Below are 14,097 nucleotides of genomic sequence, written 5' to 3'. Positions count from 1 at the left end.
CCCCCCTCCAAAAAAAATACATGAGATAAAAATGTGTTCCTTGGAAGAACTGAGTACAGTAATTAACCAATACGGGTATCAATTTATGATCAAAGCCTGATCCATAAGTACAGAATTCAGCTTCAATTCAGATCTCGACGACGTCAAGGCAAAATGAACGCCATGCCGAAAGGATCTGTAGCTATTCTTAGAAAGGCACTGTAATAATGACTGAGAGACAAAAAGATCAAGTGTTGAAGCCATCTACAGGTTTCTTATACGATGCTACCCAACCTAAGCATGGAAAGGATCATTAAATAAGTACCTATCTTATAATCAAAGCCATCCCAGAATCTCTCATAAAAGAATTGAGTCTGGAATACTTTGGAGGGGGTATCTGAGGCGTCAAAAAAATGCTGAGAGATATCCAAACACAGCTCAAAAGGAAGTCATCCAAAATATCAAAAAAGAACACAAGTATAGACTATGTCGCACGCGAGACAGTCCTTTACTGTCTCGGCACACCGAGAACAGTTTGAACTGGGGTCTCCCAAATCGGAACCGCTGCGAGATGCGCAGTCTTTACTTCATGTCTCGTGGGCGAGACAGACTTTTACTGTCTCGCCCACGCGAGACAGTATTTTTAATATCTCGCGGGCGAGACAGACTTTTACTGTCTGCGCCCATAGCGAGACAGCAATGGGCCAGAGAATCACGTGGATAACTGCCAAAATAACGGAGTTTGAAACAATGGGACAGGCAGTTAAAACGAAAACTGCCTGATGGGTACTGTTTCCGAGACAGCGTTTACTGTCTCGCGGTGCCGAGACATTGCAAACACCTGTCCTCGCCCGGCCGAGACAACAAACACTGTCCTCGACAGGCCGAGACCAGCAAATGCTGTCTCGCGAATGTTTTCGCGAACTGTCTTTGGAAGGTTTATAAATATCCCCCGAAGGCATTTTTGAGGAGGGGCTGATCATTTGAGCAGCTTCAGAAGCAACAGAGCAGAGAGAGGGCAGAGTACTCGAGCCTTCTGTAACTCCTTGATATTCCAAGGCTTTGACCTTGATTTCAAAGAAGAATGACTATCTTAACCTTGAGTAAGATATCATTTTCAAGTTCTCCCACTTCGATAAACGAGTCAGATCTAAACCCCTCACCGATTTCGATCAGAATCTGTGATTTGGTGTCCACGGGCTAACGAACCCCGGCAGCGAGGCAAATCAACGCAAGCAGTGATCCAAACAACGATCCTGTGTTTGTTTCTCCAATGAGTTGTATTTTTCATTTTGTTGTGTAAAAGAAGTCTTATAAAAGGCTATCTCTTTTTGAATTTATTGTAAATGCGACTGAAGATATATGAAATTCCATGACAAAACCGAACTTTTGACGGCAAACATCCCCAAAAAAATCTCCCCTCCTCGGGGCTAAACCTTCACCCCCCCTCATGCTCCTCCTCGGCCAGGACCCCCTCATCACCCTCCGTCGCCCCTCATACTACCTCTTCTCCCTCCCCGACCTCCTCACCAATCCTCCTCAGCTCGTGTTTCCTCCCGCTCCCAGGGCATCACCAAGTCGATGCCGCCTGTTCTGCGCCGTCGTCCTCATCCACATTCCTCTCTCCTTCCTCCTCGCCTTCATCCTCCGCCTCAGCGTCCCCGGGGTCACTGCCGTCGCCGCACTCGCCAACCTGAACATGGCCGTCTTCCTCCTCGCCTACCTGAGGCTGACGGGGGTGTGCGAGCTGACCAAGAAAAGCTCAGCGAGACAGAGGACCGATGAGCACTGTAGAGGACTTGACGAGGGCGGTGGAGGAGGAGGTAAGGGTGGGGAGAGGGATGGAGTTGGAGGGGGAAGGGGACGCGGAGGAGGGGAGGAAAGGGGAATGGTAGAGGAGGAGGACGACGACGACGAGGGGGAGGAGGGGGGAGGGAAGGGATGAATTATAATTTTTTGATAATTTTGGGTATATATTTAATAATTTTAGGAGGTAAGGGGGTTAAAACAATTTTTTTGTCGGAATTTTGAGAAAAAGGGTGTTATATATTGATAAAAAGGACGAGTTTTAATGTCTTGTTGTCACCGGAGTTTTTAAAAATATCAAACTAACAAACACGTTCGTATAAATATACCAATTTGGTATTTTAGCCAAAAAGAAATTATAAGGGGGCGAAAACGGTGACCGTGTAAGAGAAGCTTCCTCTGTGGTTCGTGTCGCGCGCCTATGCGGAAGCGTTGCACGCACACACAACGAACTTGAGATCACGGAAGAAGAAAGCCACACACTTGCACAAACCAAGCCAATTACGACAAATCAAACCAAACACAGAGATATATGTGGTTCAGCAATTGCCTACATCCACGGGGAGAGGATTGGGAGATTTCACTATATGGAGGAGAAATACAACGGGTTACAACTCACAAAATCACTCAAATATAACCCTAACCAAAGCTCTCAACTCCCTCACAATATCTCCCTCTCAAAGTGCTCAAAACAATGCTAATTCTCTCCTTTTCTCTCCTTAAGAAACCCTAAAAAACATGGTCCTATTATAATAAAACACAATCCCAAACAAAGGAGGATTCCCAAACAAAGGAGGATTCTTAACCAAAGCTCTCAACTCCCTCACAATATCTCCCTCTCAAAGTGCTCAAAACAATGCTAATTCTCTCCTTTTCTCTCCTTAAGAAACCCTAAAAAACATGGTCCTATTTATAATAAAACACAATCCCAAACAAAGGAGGATTCCCATACAAAGGAGGATTCTAAAAACGAGTCTGTCACACCATGCACCATGGGTGTGGCAGAGGGTGTGGTGCAGGACAGATTCTGCCACACCCTGTACCGTGGGTGTGGCAGAGGGTGTGGTGCAGGACAGATTCTACCACACCCATGGCAGACACCACACCAGGGTGTGGTGGAGTCTGTTTTGGGTTATTCTTCACGTTTTTCACAATTCCTTCGCCGTTTTCACAATTCTCCACCTCGGCGAAGTGTTCCCAACACTGAGCCGACACCAACATGAGCATCAATGTGTCGCCTTTCTAAACTCAGCTGCACCAATGTGGTTGCCTACGTACCCCCTCTCCCAAGGGATCAAGTCGCCCGTAGTTCATCCAAATGGCCGTCAACGGCCTCAACAATTACGAATGTGCAACAAGTTTCGACAATGATCAAACTTGTTGCTCGGAACCACCTTAGTGAGCATATCCGCCGGATTATCCTTTGTGTGAACTTTCACAATCTCCACATCGCCATCTTCAAGAACATCCCGAACGAAGTGATAACGAACGTCAATGTGCTTCGTCCTCGCATGAAAAACCTGATTCTTTACCAAATAGATAGCACTCATGCCATCACAATGAATGGTGACGGACCGCTGCGATATACCAAGTTCCTCCAAAAGTCCTCGAAGCCAAATAACCTCCTTCACAGCCTCCGTAACCGCCATATACTCTGCCTCCATCGTAGATAAAGCCACCGTAGACTGTAAGGTGCATCTCCAACACACAGGCGCACGGATCAAAGTAAACACATATCCCGTAGTAGACCGACGCTTATCCAAATCCCCGGCATAATCCGAATCAACATAGCCAATGCATAGCTGCCCACCTATAGTGTCCCGCTCATAAACCAAACCAACATTGAGCGTACCTCGAATGTACCTCAAAATCCATCTCACGGTGTCCCAATGACCCACTCTTGGATCGTGCATGTATCTCGACACCATGCTCACCGCCTGTGACAAATCCGGCCTCGTACATACCATCGCGTACATCAAGCTCCCAACTACGCTCGCATATGGAGTCTTCATCATCAACTCACGGGCTTCAACTGACTTCGGTGAAAGGCCAGCTGAAAGCTTCAAATGGGCTCCCAAAGGTACACCAACTGGCTTCGTATCCATGCTAACATGGAATCATTGTAGAACCTTCTTCAAATAAGCCACTTGTGTCAAATAAATCTTACCCTTCTTCTTGTCTTTACCGATCTCCATCCCTAAAATGCACTTCGCCTCGCCCAAGTCCTTCATCTCAAACTCATTTGAAAGCTAAACTTTCAACTCATCTATAGCTGACCTGGAACTAGAGGCAACCAACATGTCATCGACATAAAGCAACAAATAAATGTACGCACCTCCTCTCAACTTGCGAAAATACACGCAAGGATCAAACTGGCTCCGAGTGTACGAATGACCAAGCATAAAACCATCGAATCGCCTATACCACTGTCGAGGAGATTGCTTCAAACCGTATAGCGATTTCTTTAACCTACAAACCAACTTATCTTTCCCTGCAGCTCGAAATCCCAATGGCTGAGTCATATATATTTCTTCATCAAGATTACCATGAAGAAATGCCGTCTTCACATCCAATTGATCTAACTCCAAACCATACTGTGCCACCAAAGCTAGCAAAATCCGAATCGAAGAGTGCTTCACCACCGGAGAGAAAACCTCATTGTAATCAATACCTTCCTCCTGTGCATAGCCCTTCGCAACCAACCTAGTCTTGAATCTCACTGGAGTGCCCTCAATGCCCTCCTTCTTCGTGTACACCCACTTGCACCCAATCGCCTTCCGCCCCTTTGGAAGCTCAACAAGCTCCCATGTATCGTTCTTATGAAGGGACTCCATCTCCTCCTGCATAGCCACCTACCACAAATCAGCCTCCGCATTCTGCTCAGCCTCTCTGAATGTAGTAGGCACCATCTCATCGATACTCTCCACCGGAAGTGCATATGCAACTGTGTCGGCATACCGTGTTGACACCCGTATGTCTCTCCTCTGTCTCCGTACCGCAATAGAATCCTGAACCTGAGCCGTCGGTTCCTGATCATGCTCATGAGTACCCGTATCCTCCGCATCACCGTCATGCTCGCCTGGCGTCACCTCAGTCGGCACTCTAATGGATACTGCACTATCTGAACTCTGTGGAGCTGTATCAATCTCCACCACCTGTGAAATCTCCTCTGTCGGGTCGCTCTCCACCTGATGAGAGCTGGGAAGCTTCAAGATAGAAGCCTCATCGAATGTGACGTCCCTACTCAGCACAATCTTCTTATCAACTGGATCCCAAAGCTTGTATCCCTTGACACCACGCTTGAATCCTACAAATATGGCCTTCCTAGCTCGAGGTTCCAACTTATCAGTTCTAACATGATAATATGCAGGGCAACCAAATACCTTAAGCTGGTCATAGTCATGTGCTGTCTCTCCCGACCACATCTCCATAGGGGTCTTCCCCTCGATCGCAGATGAAGGCAGCCTATTAATGAGGTGGCTCGCATAAGAAAGTGCCTCAGCCCAAAAGATCTTCTCCAAACCACTATGTGCCAATAAACATCGAATCTTCTCCAGCAAAGACCGATTTAACCTCTCTGCCACCCCATTCTGTTGCGGTGTATGACTAACTGTGAAGTGCCTCTCTATGCCCTCGTCTCGACATAGCTGCTGAAAGGGGTCTGAAGTATACTCGCCGCCATTGTCGGATCGCAACGTCTTGATCTTTCTCCCAGTCTGCAGTTCCCATCTCTTCTTCCACTCTACAAACAAATCTAGGACTTCACTCTTATGTTTCATGGTGTACACCCAACAACGCCTAGAATAGTCATCAATAAATGTGACGAACCAATGTCGACCACCAAGTGATGCCGTCTTGGTGGGACCCCAAACATCTGTATGCACGTAGTCCAAGATGCCCCTCGTCATATGAATGGCCATCCCGAACTTCACCTTTGTCTTCTTGCCAAGAACACAGTGCTCACATAACTCAATCTTTCCACTCTTGGCTCCCTTCAATAGCCCCTGCTTGCACAAAGCCTGCAGTGACTTCTCTCCTGTGTGCCCTAACCTGTAATGCCAAAGTCTGCTCATGTCCGCCTCTGAAATAGCCGAAGCAACCTGGCCAATCTCGGTGCTCCCTTTCAGATAGTATAAATTATGACTGCGGACTCCCTTCATCACCACAAAATATCCCTTAGTAACCTTCGCTACAGCATCATCAAAGGTCACCCTGAATCCCTTCGCCTCCAAAGCCCCAACTGAGATAAGATTCTTCTTAAGTTGAGGAACGAATCTCACCTCCTTCAACTCACAGACTACTCCATCGTGCATCCGAATCCTCACAGTACCTATCCCACAAACGCCACAGGATTGATCATTTCCCATGACAACAACACCCCCATCGAGTCTCTCAAATGATGAAAATCAATCTCACCTAGGAGTCACATGATAAGTAGCGCCAGAATCAAGCATCCACTCTGATGCATCCAAATGGTTCACCTCCGGAGTAATCAAAAGAGAAAAGCTCGAATCATCGGAATCATCGCCTTTCGCAACATTCACCTCATTGGCCTTCGGGCCCTTATTCTTGCTATTCTCCTTTTCTTTGACTTTCGGGCAATCTCTTTTCCAATGTCCCTGCTCCTTGCAGAATGCACATTGATTCTTTCCAAGCTGGTGACGACCTCTTGACTTTGACCTCCCTCTGTTTCCACCTTTCTGATATGAGCTTCTACCTCTCGCCGACAAGGCCTCTCCTGAAGTACTAGCGCGGGAAGTCTCCTTATCCTTCCTCCTCAAATCATAGTTCGTCAATGCGTTAGTCACTTCACTATAAGTGATAGAAGATCTCCCGTTCAGCAACGTAAGCACGAAGGTATCATACTCCTCATCCGGTAAGGAGCCCAAAAGAATAATAGCCTTGTACTCATCTGTGATCTTCTCATCCGCGTTCGCCAAGTCCGACAATAACTTAGTGTAGTTGTTCACATGAGCCGCAAGCGAGGTACCTCTGGACATCTGAAATCTGAATAATCTTCGCAGCAAGTGCAACCTGTTCTCAACACTCTTCGTGAGATACTTGTTGTTGAGAATCTCACACACCTTCATTGCAGACGTCACCCCAATCACATCGTATTTCAGCTCCTGTTCCAAACAGGACCTGATCACCCCGCAAGCATTTTGATTCATCTTTTCCCATATCGCCTCTTCATATTTAGGTGGCCTCACATCGACCATGATGGTCTCCTCTAGATTTTGAGCATTGAGCGCATCCTGTACGTCGCTCATCCATAAACCAAAATTGATCTTGCCGTCATATTTCACTACACTAATCTTAGTGTTCTGAAAACCCACTTGAACTGTGCCTATCATCTTGTTGCTTTCACTAACTTCTTCACCCATAATCACAAATTCCAAATTATAGAGAAAGATCCAAACTTTGAAAAGAATAAGAAATCACCCAACTGAACCCTAGATTGGATTCCAAATAGAACTCCTAACCACACGAGGAAAGCGAGATCTTCAACGGCAACTTCAAACCCTAACTCCACCAAAGCCTAGAACTCCAAGAACCAAGCTTCCAACTGAATCTTCCTCCACCTAATCCAAAACCCTAGATCTGAAATCTGAGCTCTGATACCACTTGTCGCGCGCCTATGCGGAAGCGTTGCACGCACACACAACGAACTTGAGATCACGGAAGAAGAAAGCCACACACTTGCACAAACCAAGCCAATTACGACAAATCAAACCAAACACAGAGATATACGTGGTTCGGCAAATTGCCTACGTCCACGGGGAGAGGATGGGGAGATTTTATTATATGGAGGAGAAATACAACGGGTTACAACTCACAAAATCACTCAAATATAACCCTAACCAAAGCTCTCAACTCCCTCACAATATCTCCCTCTCAAAGTGCTCAAAACAATGCTAATTCTCTCCTTTTCTCTCCTTAAGAAACCCTAAAAAACGTGGTCCTATTTATAATAAAATACAATCTCAAACAAAGGAGGATTCCAATACAAAGGAGGATTCTAAAAACGAGTCTGCCACACCATGCACCATGGGTGTGGCAGAGGGTGTGGTACAGGACAAATTCTGCCACACCCTGCACCGTGGGTGTGGCAGAGGGTGTGATGCAGGACATATTCTACCACACCCATGGCAGACACCACACCAGGGTGTGGTGGAGTCTGTTTTGGGTTATTCTTCACGTTTTTCACAATTCCTTCGCCGTTTTCACAGTTCGTGGCTAACATTCTCAGAATATCGGATTTGCGACTTGGAAATTTTATATAAATATCCTCACACCTGGAAAGAGTAACTGAAATATTCTCAAATTGGGAAAAAATATTCAACTGAAATGTCCTCATACTTTGAAGATAAAAATAACTAAAAATTTGTCTGATTCTATGTCATGTATGCGTCGGCGTGTATTAAGTACTAATTCTTAATTAATTAAGCTCTTTTCGTTTGTCTCTCTTCATAGTCCCCCAAAAAAAAAGAGAAAAAAAAACGCACATACACAAGTCAAGAAGTGGCTAAATTTTTACAATAAACCCACCAACTTTTTGACGTAAACTCCCAAACGTTGTTTTCCCGCTAACATTCCCTAAATTTTTTTATCATGTCAATATCCGTTATAAAATTTACTTCTACTAGTTCAACCAAAAAAAACTTCCATATTGTGAATTAGTCCATCAAATCATTAAAATTGCTATTTGGCACCCCCATTTCTTGGATTATTTTGTAATTAATCCCCAATTCTCAGAAGTTACTTCAGATTAATATATCTAATTGCTATTTTACTCTTTATTGGATGGATCAATTTCAGGATAGTTTAACAACTGAGGGGCGCAATGGTAATTTAACTGATTTGAGGGACAAATTGTAAATGCAAAAGATAAGGGATTGACGTGTAAGAAAGACTTCGGCCGATAAAAATCAGATTATTACTGCGCGGGAAGCAGATTTTATATAAACCGCATCAGAATCCAAGTTATCTTGATTCCAATCTCTCTCTCTCTCTCCAGAACATTAGCACTCTTGGCTTCTTGAGAGTTATCGGAGCTTGATTTCAACAGACATTTTGATTTTCTAACTGCTCAATAATCGATGATATTTTCCAAAATTTGAAGGAATTCCACGGCAAAGTTGATCAAGCGTTAGTTAACCACTACCTTCTTCTTTAATTTTCATTTTCTTTTTCGGGGGATTTCGGTAATTTTCTTGTAACTTGTACTTCTGCTCCTGGGATCGATTGGCATCGTTCGACGGCGCCGAGGCACCGGTGACGGGCTTCTGTAAGTTCCTCCTCGATCGGTACTCATTCTATCGTTTTCAAGAAACCTCTCATCCTCATTCAATGTCGATCGTAGATTACGGGGTCTCATGGAAAACAGGGGAATTGACGTGGGTTATGTTGTACTTTTTCCATTTTCTTTTCAAAGGGAATTGCTTAGCAAGAAATTTTCAAAATAGCCCAAACCATTTTTTTTTTAAAATTGAACTTCTTACGTTTTTATTGCAGAAATAAGCTCACTTTCTGGCTACATCAGCACCATAGTCAGAAAGTGGGTTTATTTTTTTAAATAACTTTCTAATTAGTCGGGGTTGTCAATCCTGACTAATCTAGCTAAAAAATTACAAATTTAAATTAGTCGGGGTTGACAACTCCGACTAAATAGGAAGACGTTTAAAAAAAATAGACTTGTTTTCTCACCACAGTGTTGACGTGATCAGAAAATAAGTCTATTTTTGTAATAAAACAAAAAAGAGTATATTTTCAAAAAAAACATTGGTTTAAGACCATTTTAAAAATTTCTTCAGGCGCTGTTTGGTTGGTTTCCTAAAAACCAAAAAAAAGGAAATTGAGTCATGGAAATAAAAAAGTGCAATTTCCACCATTTCCATCCCTAAAACTAACACACAACATCCAATAAAATATTATTTTCATCATACAACTCATCCACATCATCCAATAAAATATTATTTCCATCCAACAACTCATCTCATATCATCCAATAAAATAAACCAAACAACTTTTATGGGTCACATCATCCAACTCATCTCATCTCCATATCATCTCATCTTTAAAAACAACTCACATCATCCAATAATATTGTGACAACTCATTTCATATCATCTTCATTTCATCTTCACTCATTTCCTCCAAAAAAACAAGGAAATTGATTTCCTTAAGTGTGTGTCACATCATCCAATTATATAATGACAACTCATCTCATCTCATCTCATCTCCTATTTTTAAGATTGAACCAAACACAAGAATATGACCTATTATAAGAAATAGGTTTCTTATTCTTTGATTTCCTTCTTTTTTTAGCCAATCAAACAACCATCCAACAACTTTTCTTAAAAAATCACTCACATCATCCAATAATATTGTGACAACTCATCTCATATCATCTCCTATTATTTGATTTCCTTCTTTTTTAAGCCAACCAAACAATCATAAAACAATTATTTAAGGAAATAGGTTTCCTATTCGTTAATTTTCTTCTTTTTTTTTTGGCAAACAAACAGCCCCTCAATTGCTTTGACTCGTCTCAGCTGGGCCCATCAATGGACCGCAGGCCCGCAGCCCAAAAAACATAATCACCCACTTCCAATATTACCCCTGTGCTTCGTGCTATTTACATCTGCCTATATTTTCTTCTCCGATATCTAGGGTTTTCCCCTCCAAAATCCCCGATTTCCATTAATCTGGGCTGTTTTTTTTTTTAAATACAATGCTCTCGGGCGATCCGAGGTGATGTCCAATTTCTGGATAGTTCTTGGCCAGTTCGACCCCGTCCAATCCCAATCCATGGTAATCTAGGTTCTCCTTCAGAAATCTTTGGAAAAAAAAATCGATGTTTTTTTGCGTGCTAACTGGTTCTTTCACTCTTCAGATGACATCGAAGAAGGTAATCACGAGAGAGGAGTGGGAGAGAAAGCTGAAGGAGGTCAAGATTCGAAAGGATGACATGAACAAGCTCGTGATGAACTTTCTTGTCACCGAAGGATACGTTGACGCCGCCGAGAAGTTTCGGGTCGAATCGGGAACTGAGCGTATCCTTTAGATAGTTTTCTTGATTTCGTTCTTTTTTGAGAACTTTGGGGTGGGGGGTTGGGACTTGTGATCGGTTTCCTTATGACATCATAGCAGATATTGATCTGGCGACGATAACGGATCGAATGGCGGTGAAGAAGGCGGTCCAGTCTGGTAACGTTGAGGATGCGATCGAGAAAGTTAACGACTTGAATCCTGAGGTGTGTTTTTCCCCCTTGTTAGTTACGATGAGTTCGTATAAATTGTAATCCATTTCGCTGTTCTTTCTTGTTTGCACCATGTTCTTGTTGGCTGTTCGACTTGCTGTGTTTTCTGATTTAATCGAATTAAATTGATTTATGGCCATTGACATCATTCGGGGTGGCTTATTTAGTTATTTAATGTGAAACCTGTTAAAGATTGTGGGATGAATTCAAGAGAAATATATTTAGGTCGGTGGATATCTGTTAAAAGCAGACTCATTATTCTGACTCAATGGATGGCTTAAAACCTTAATTGCACTATCAAAGTTTTCTATACATTTTTTTTTGGTTTTCAGTCGATGAAGGAAGATGAACAACTTTCTAATCCATATAGGCATGTACATTGCTGGATTTCTTGATATTTGACCGTAGGTTGAAAACCGCTTCGATATTACTTGGATAGTTGGACTAGCTCATGAAACATCTAATGTGAGTATCTGCTATGGTAATAGGAATGGAGCTGTTCAGTACTTGCCCATGGGCGCAGCCATATGTGTTTCCATGTTAAAAGCTTGTATAAAGTTTTCCGTATGTGGTGTTGGTGGTTGGGTTGGGTTGTGGCAGGGCTGTGGGGGCTGCAGTGTCTCTGCACTGGGGTCAAAAATTTCTTTTAAATTAATTTGGTCTTCTATGATTGCCTTCTGTGCTTAATAAAATCTAGCAAAGAACATTGTTGTTACTCTTGAGTCCTTTTGCACTTATATTACACAGGATAAACCATCTCTGTGATCGTATCCCTTTGTTTAGTGACATTGTTTAAGCTGCATATGATAAGGATCAATCACCTTTCCTTGGGAGTGATATCTGATTCCTCGTGTACTGAATTTACGAATCTTATTTGCAATATTCCTTAAGTTTATGTAGTGAAAACCTCTTACAGATAGAAAAAGTAGCATTAGTTTAGTGTTAGAATTTAAAACATAGGAGACATTATCTAACTACAAAAGTAAGTTACCTACATCATTAATTTTGTAATGAATATATCAGCATATAATATTACATCTGCCTCGTTATTTATGGGGAGACAACAAATCCAGATACTGTTAATTTCGATACAAAGTAATGGTCAACTGGTTTTCTTAGGTTGATTTGTTCATTATGAGTATTTATTAGTTCAAAATGGATTTTGACAATTGATTTGTTTGTTCCAAAGCAAGCTCTTTTTTCGGATAAACTCTTCCTATTTCTGGCTTCCTTTTGCTCAAGCTGAACATATATTATTGACTAAGAGATGTACAAACATATGTGAAATAGTTGAATGAGGACATAGTGTACGTAATATCAGTTTCGCAAAAGAATTTTAATATCTTCCAAATCAGGCCTTATTGTTCACTAAGAGGCTTATTTCTATTAGTTCCCTACGTAGTATTTACAGTACAATTTGCAGATCCCTGTTATTTTTGTGGACACATCTGACTTTATCCTTCATTACATATAAAATCATAATGATCTTATCATATAGGGGTTTTCCTTGGAGAAAATTTTCTCGTCATTATGGTTAAATGTTATGATTGATATTGTTGATATGAAAGAAAATACTATGCATTCCTTAAATTTCAATTGAATCCTGATTTGTTTTGATTTGCAGATATTAGATACCAATCCACAGCTATGTTTCCACCTGCAACAGCAGAGATTAATAGAATTGATTCGCCAGGGAAAAGTTGAGGAAGCTCTTGAGTTTGCACAGGAGGAGCTTGCACCAAGGGGCGAGGAAAATGTAATATGTGGCCATGCCATATTAGTTCTTATCTTGGCGTATATTTTTCTTTTTAAAGCCTATTTGATTATCCTCTTTTCTCCCTAAACTGTTCATACTTCTTAGTATGTTGATAATTGGTGTTTGTCTTATAATGTTAGCTGTAAGAATTATCCTGTGCATGACGGTCATATATTTGTACCTGACACCAAATTGGCTTTGCAGCAATGTTTCCTCGAGGAGTTAGAAAGGACAGTTGCTCTTCTGGCGTTTGAAAATTTAAAAGACTGCCCATATAGAGAACTGCTGGATGTATCTCAGCGCTTGAAAACTGCAAGTGAGGTGAATGCAGCAATATTAACAAGCCAAAGTCATGAAAAAGGTCAGTGATGGTTTTGATCATCTCAATTGTTACTAACTTTGTGATCAGTATATAGAATGAATAAATGGTTCAGTCCTTATAGGGACAACAATAGCCCCACACGCATAAATTTCTGCAAACAAATTTAAAATTTGTTAAAGTGAACACTCTTCTTGGGGTAGTGCGAAGGAAGTTGTATATCAAGGGGAGTTGCTGGCAGAGCTTTAAGAGAGGCTCCATGTTTATAAATAATGCCTCAAGGAATCATGTCATGTAGTTGTTCAGTTTTACATCTTTTATAATATTATATTCGTTCGAAGAAGCCAATTAGGAAAGAACCATCTATTGTTATCTCATTAGACTATTTAGCAAATTTGATCTATGGAAGACAGAGTCTTCATTGCCCATGTGTGTACCCAAGCACATATGTTTATGTACTCACATGTATGTACAAACATGTGCATCTGGATATGGATACACGCATGCATACTTTCTCTATTTGCAACTGAAACTTGCTTCTTTAGAAGCCTATGCTTATTGCTTGTTCAACCTATCCTCGTTTCTACTTGTCCTTTCTAGTGTACTAGAATGTTGAGCATTGACAATTTGTGTTATTATGCAGACCCAAAGCTTCCTAGCTTACTGAAGATGCTGGTCTGGGCTCAGAACCAGCTTGATGAGAAGGCTGCTTATCCGCGTATTAATGATTTATCTACAGCTAGACTGGAAGACCCTGCTGTCTGAAAATGTATGTTTTTTATTTTTAGAATCAGGTCAGTTTCTGCGGTTCTCTGTGTGCAGAGAACAGATCAAGGCATATGTGAATAGCTTCATATAAACTCTCGTTGATTGCTTTGTGAAATTTAGCTTTTAATGTGATGATTCATGATTGCACAGAACTTGTTGGCTTTGATTATTATGTGTGTTCTTTATGTTAGGGGGTTTAACTTTTA

General features: G+C 41.9%; 2 protein-coding genes across 3 annotated transcripts in view; one reads left to right on the top strand and one right to left on the bottom strand.

Annotated features, from left to right (window-relative positions):
• The window catches only part of LOC109845643 (pentatricopeptide repeat-containing protein At1g03560, mitochondrial), a 13,156-nt gene extending 12,913 nt beyond the window's left edge, over nucleotides 1–243 (bottom strand). Inside the window, exon 1 of the mRNA XM_020414913.1 lies at nucleotides 112–243. Within this exon, the coding sequence (XP_020270502.1) occupies nucleotides 112–243 (132 nt within the window). The remainder of the gene's footprint in view (nucleotides 1–111) is intronic.
• LOC109845357 (glucose-induced degradation protein 8 homolog) lies at nucleotides 10,441–14,097 on the top strand. 2 transcript variants are annotated; one of them, XM_020414605.1, is made up of 6 exons: nucleotides 10,441–10,599; nucleotides 10,682–10,841; nucleotides 10,939–11,042; nucleotides 12,673–12,804; nucleotides 13,009–13,165; nucleotides 13,767–14,097. In XM_020414605.1, the coding sequence occupies exons 1-6, from the start codon at nucleotides 10,543–10,545 to the stop codon at nucleotides 13,886–13,888; spliced, it is 732 nt and encodes a 243-aa protein (XP_020270194.1). In that variant the 5' UTR covers nucleotides 10,441–10,542; the 3' UTR covers nucleotides 13,889–14,097. The 2 variants fall into 2 exon arrangements, with proteins under 2 accessions (XP_020270194.1, XP_020270193.1); XM_020414604.1 differs by having other exon boundaries at nucleotides 10,936–11,042.

Source organism: Asparagus officinalis, chromosome 6 (genome assembly GCF_001876935.1).
Source record: "Asparagus officinalis chromosome 6, Aspof.V1, whole genome shotgun sequence".
Lineage (NCBI taxonomy): Eukaryota > Viridiplantae > Streptophyta > Magnoliopsida > Asparagales > Asparagaceae > Asparagus > Asparagus officinalis.
The sequence above is the reverse complement of the archived record's forward strand: the minus strand, read 5'-3'. Positions and strand labels throughout refer to the sequence as shown.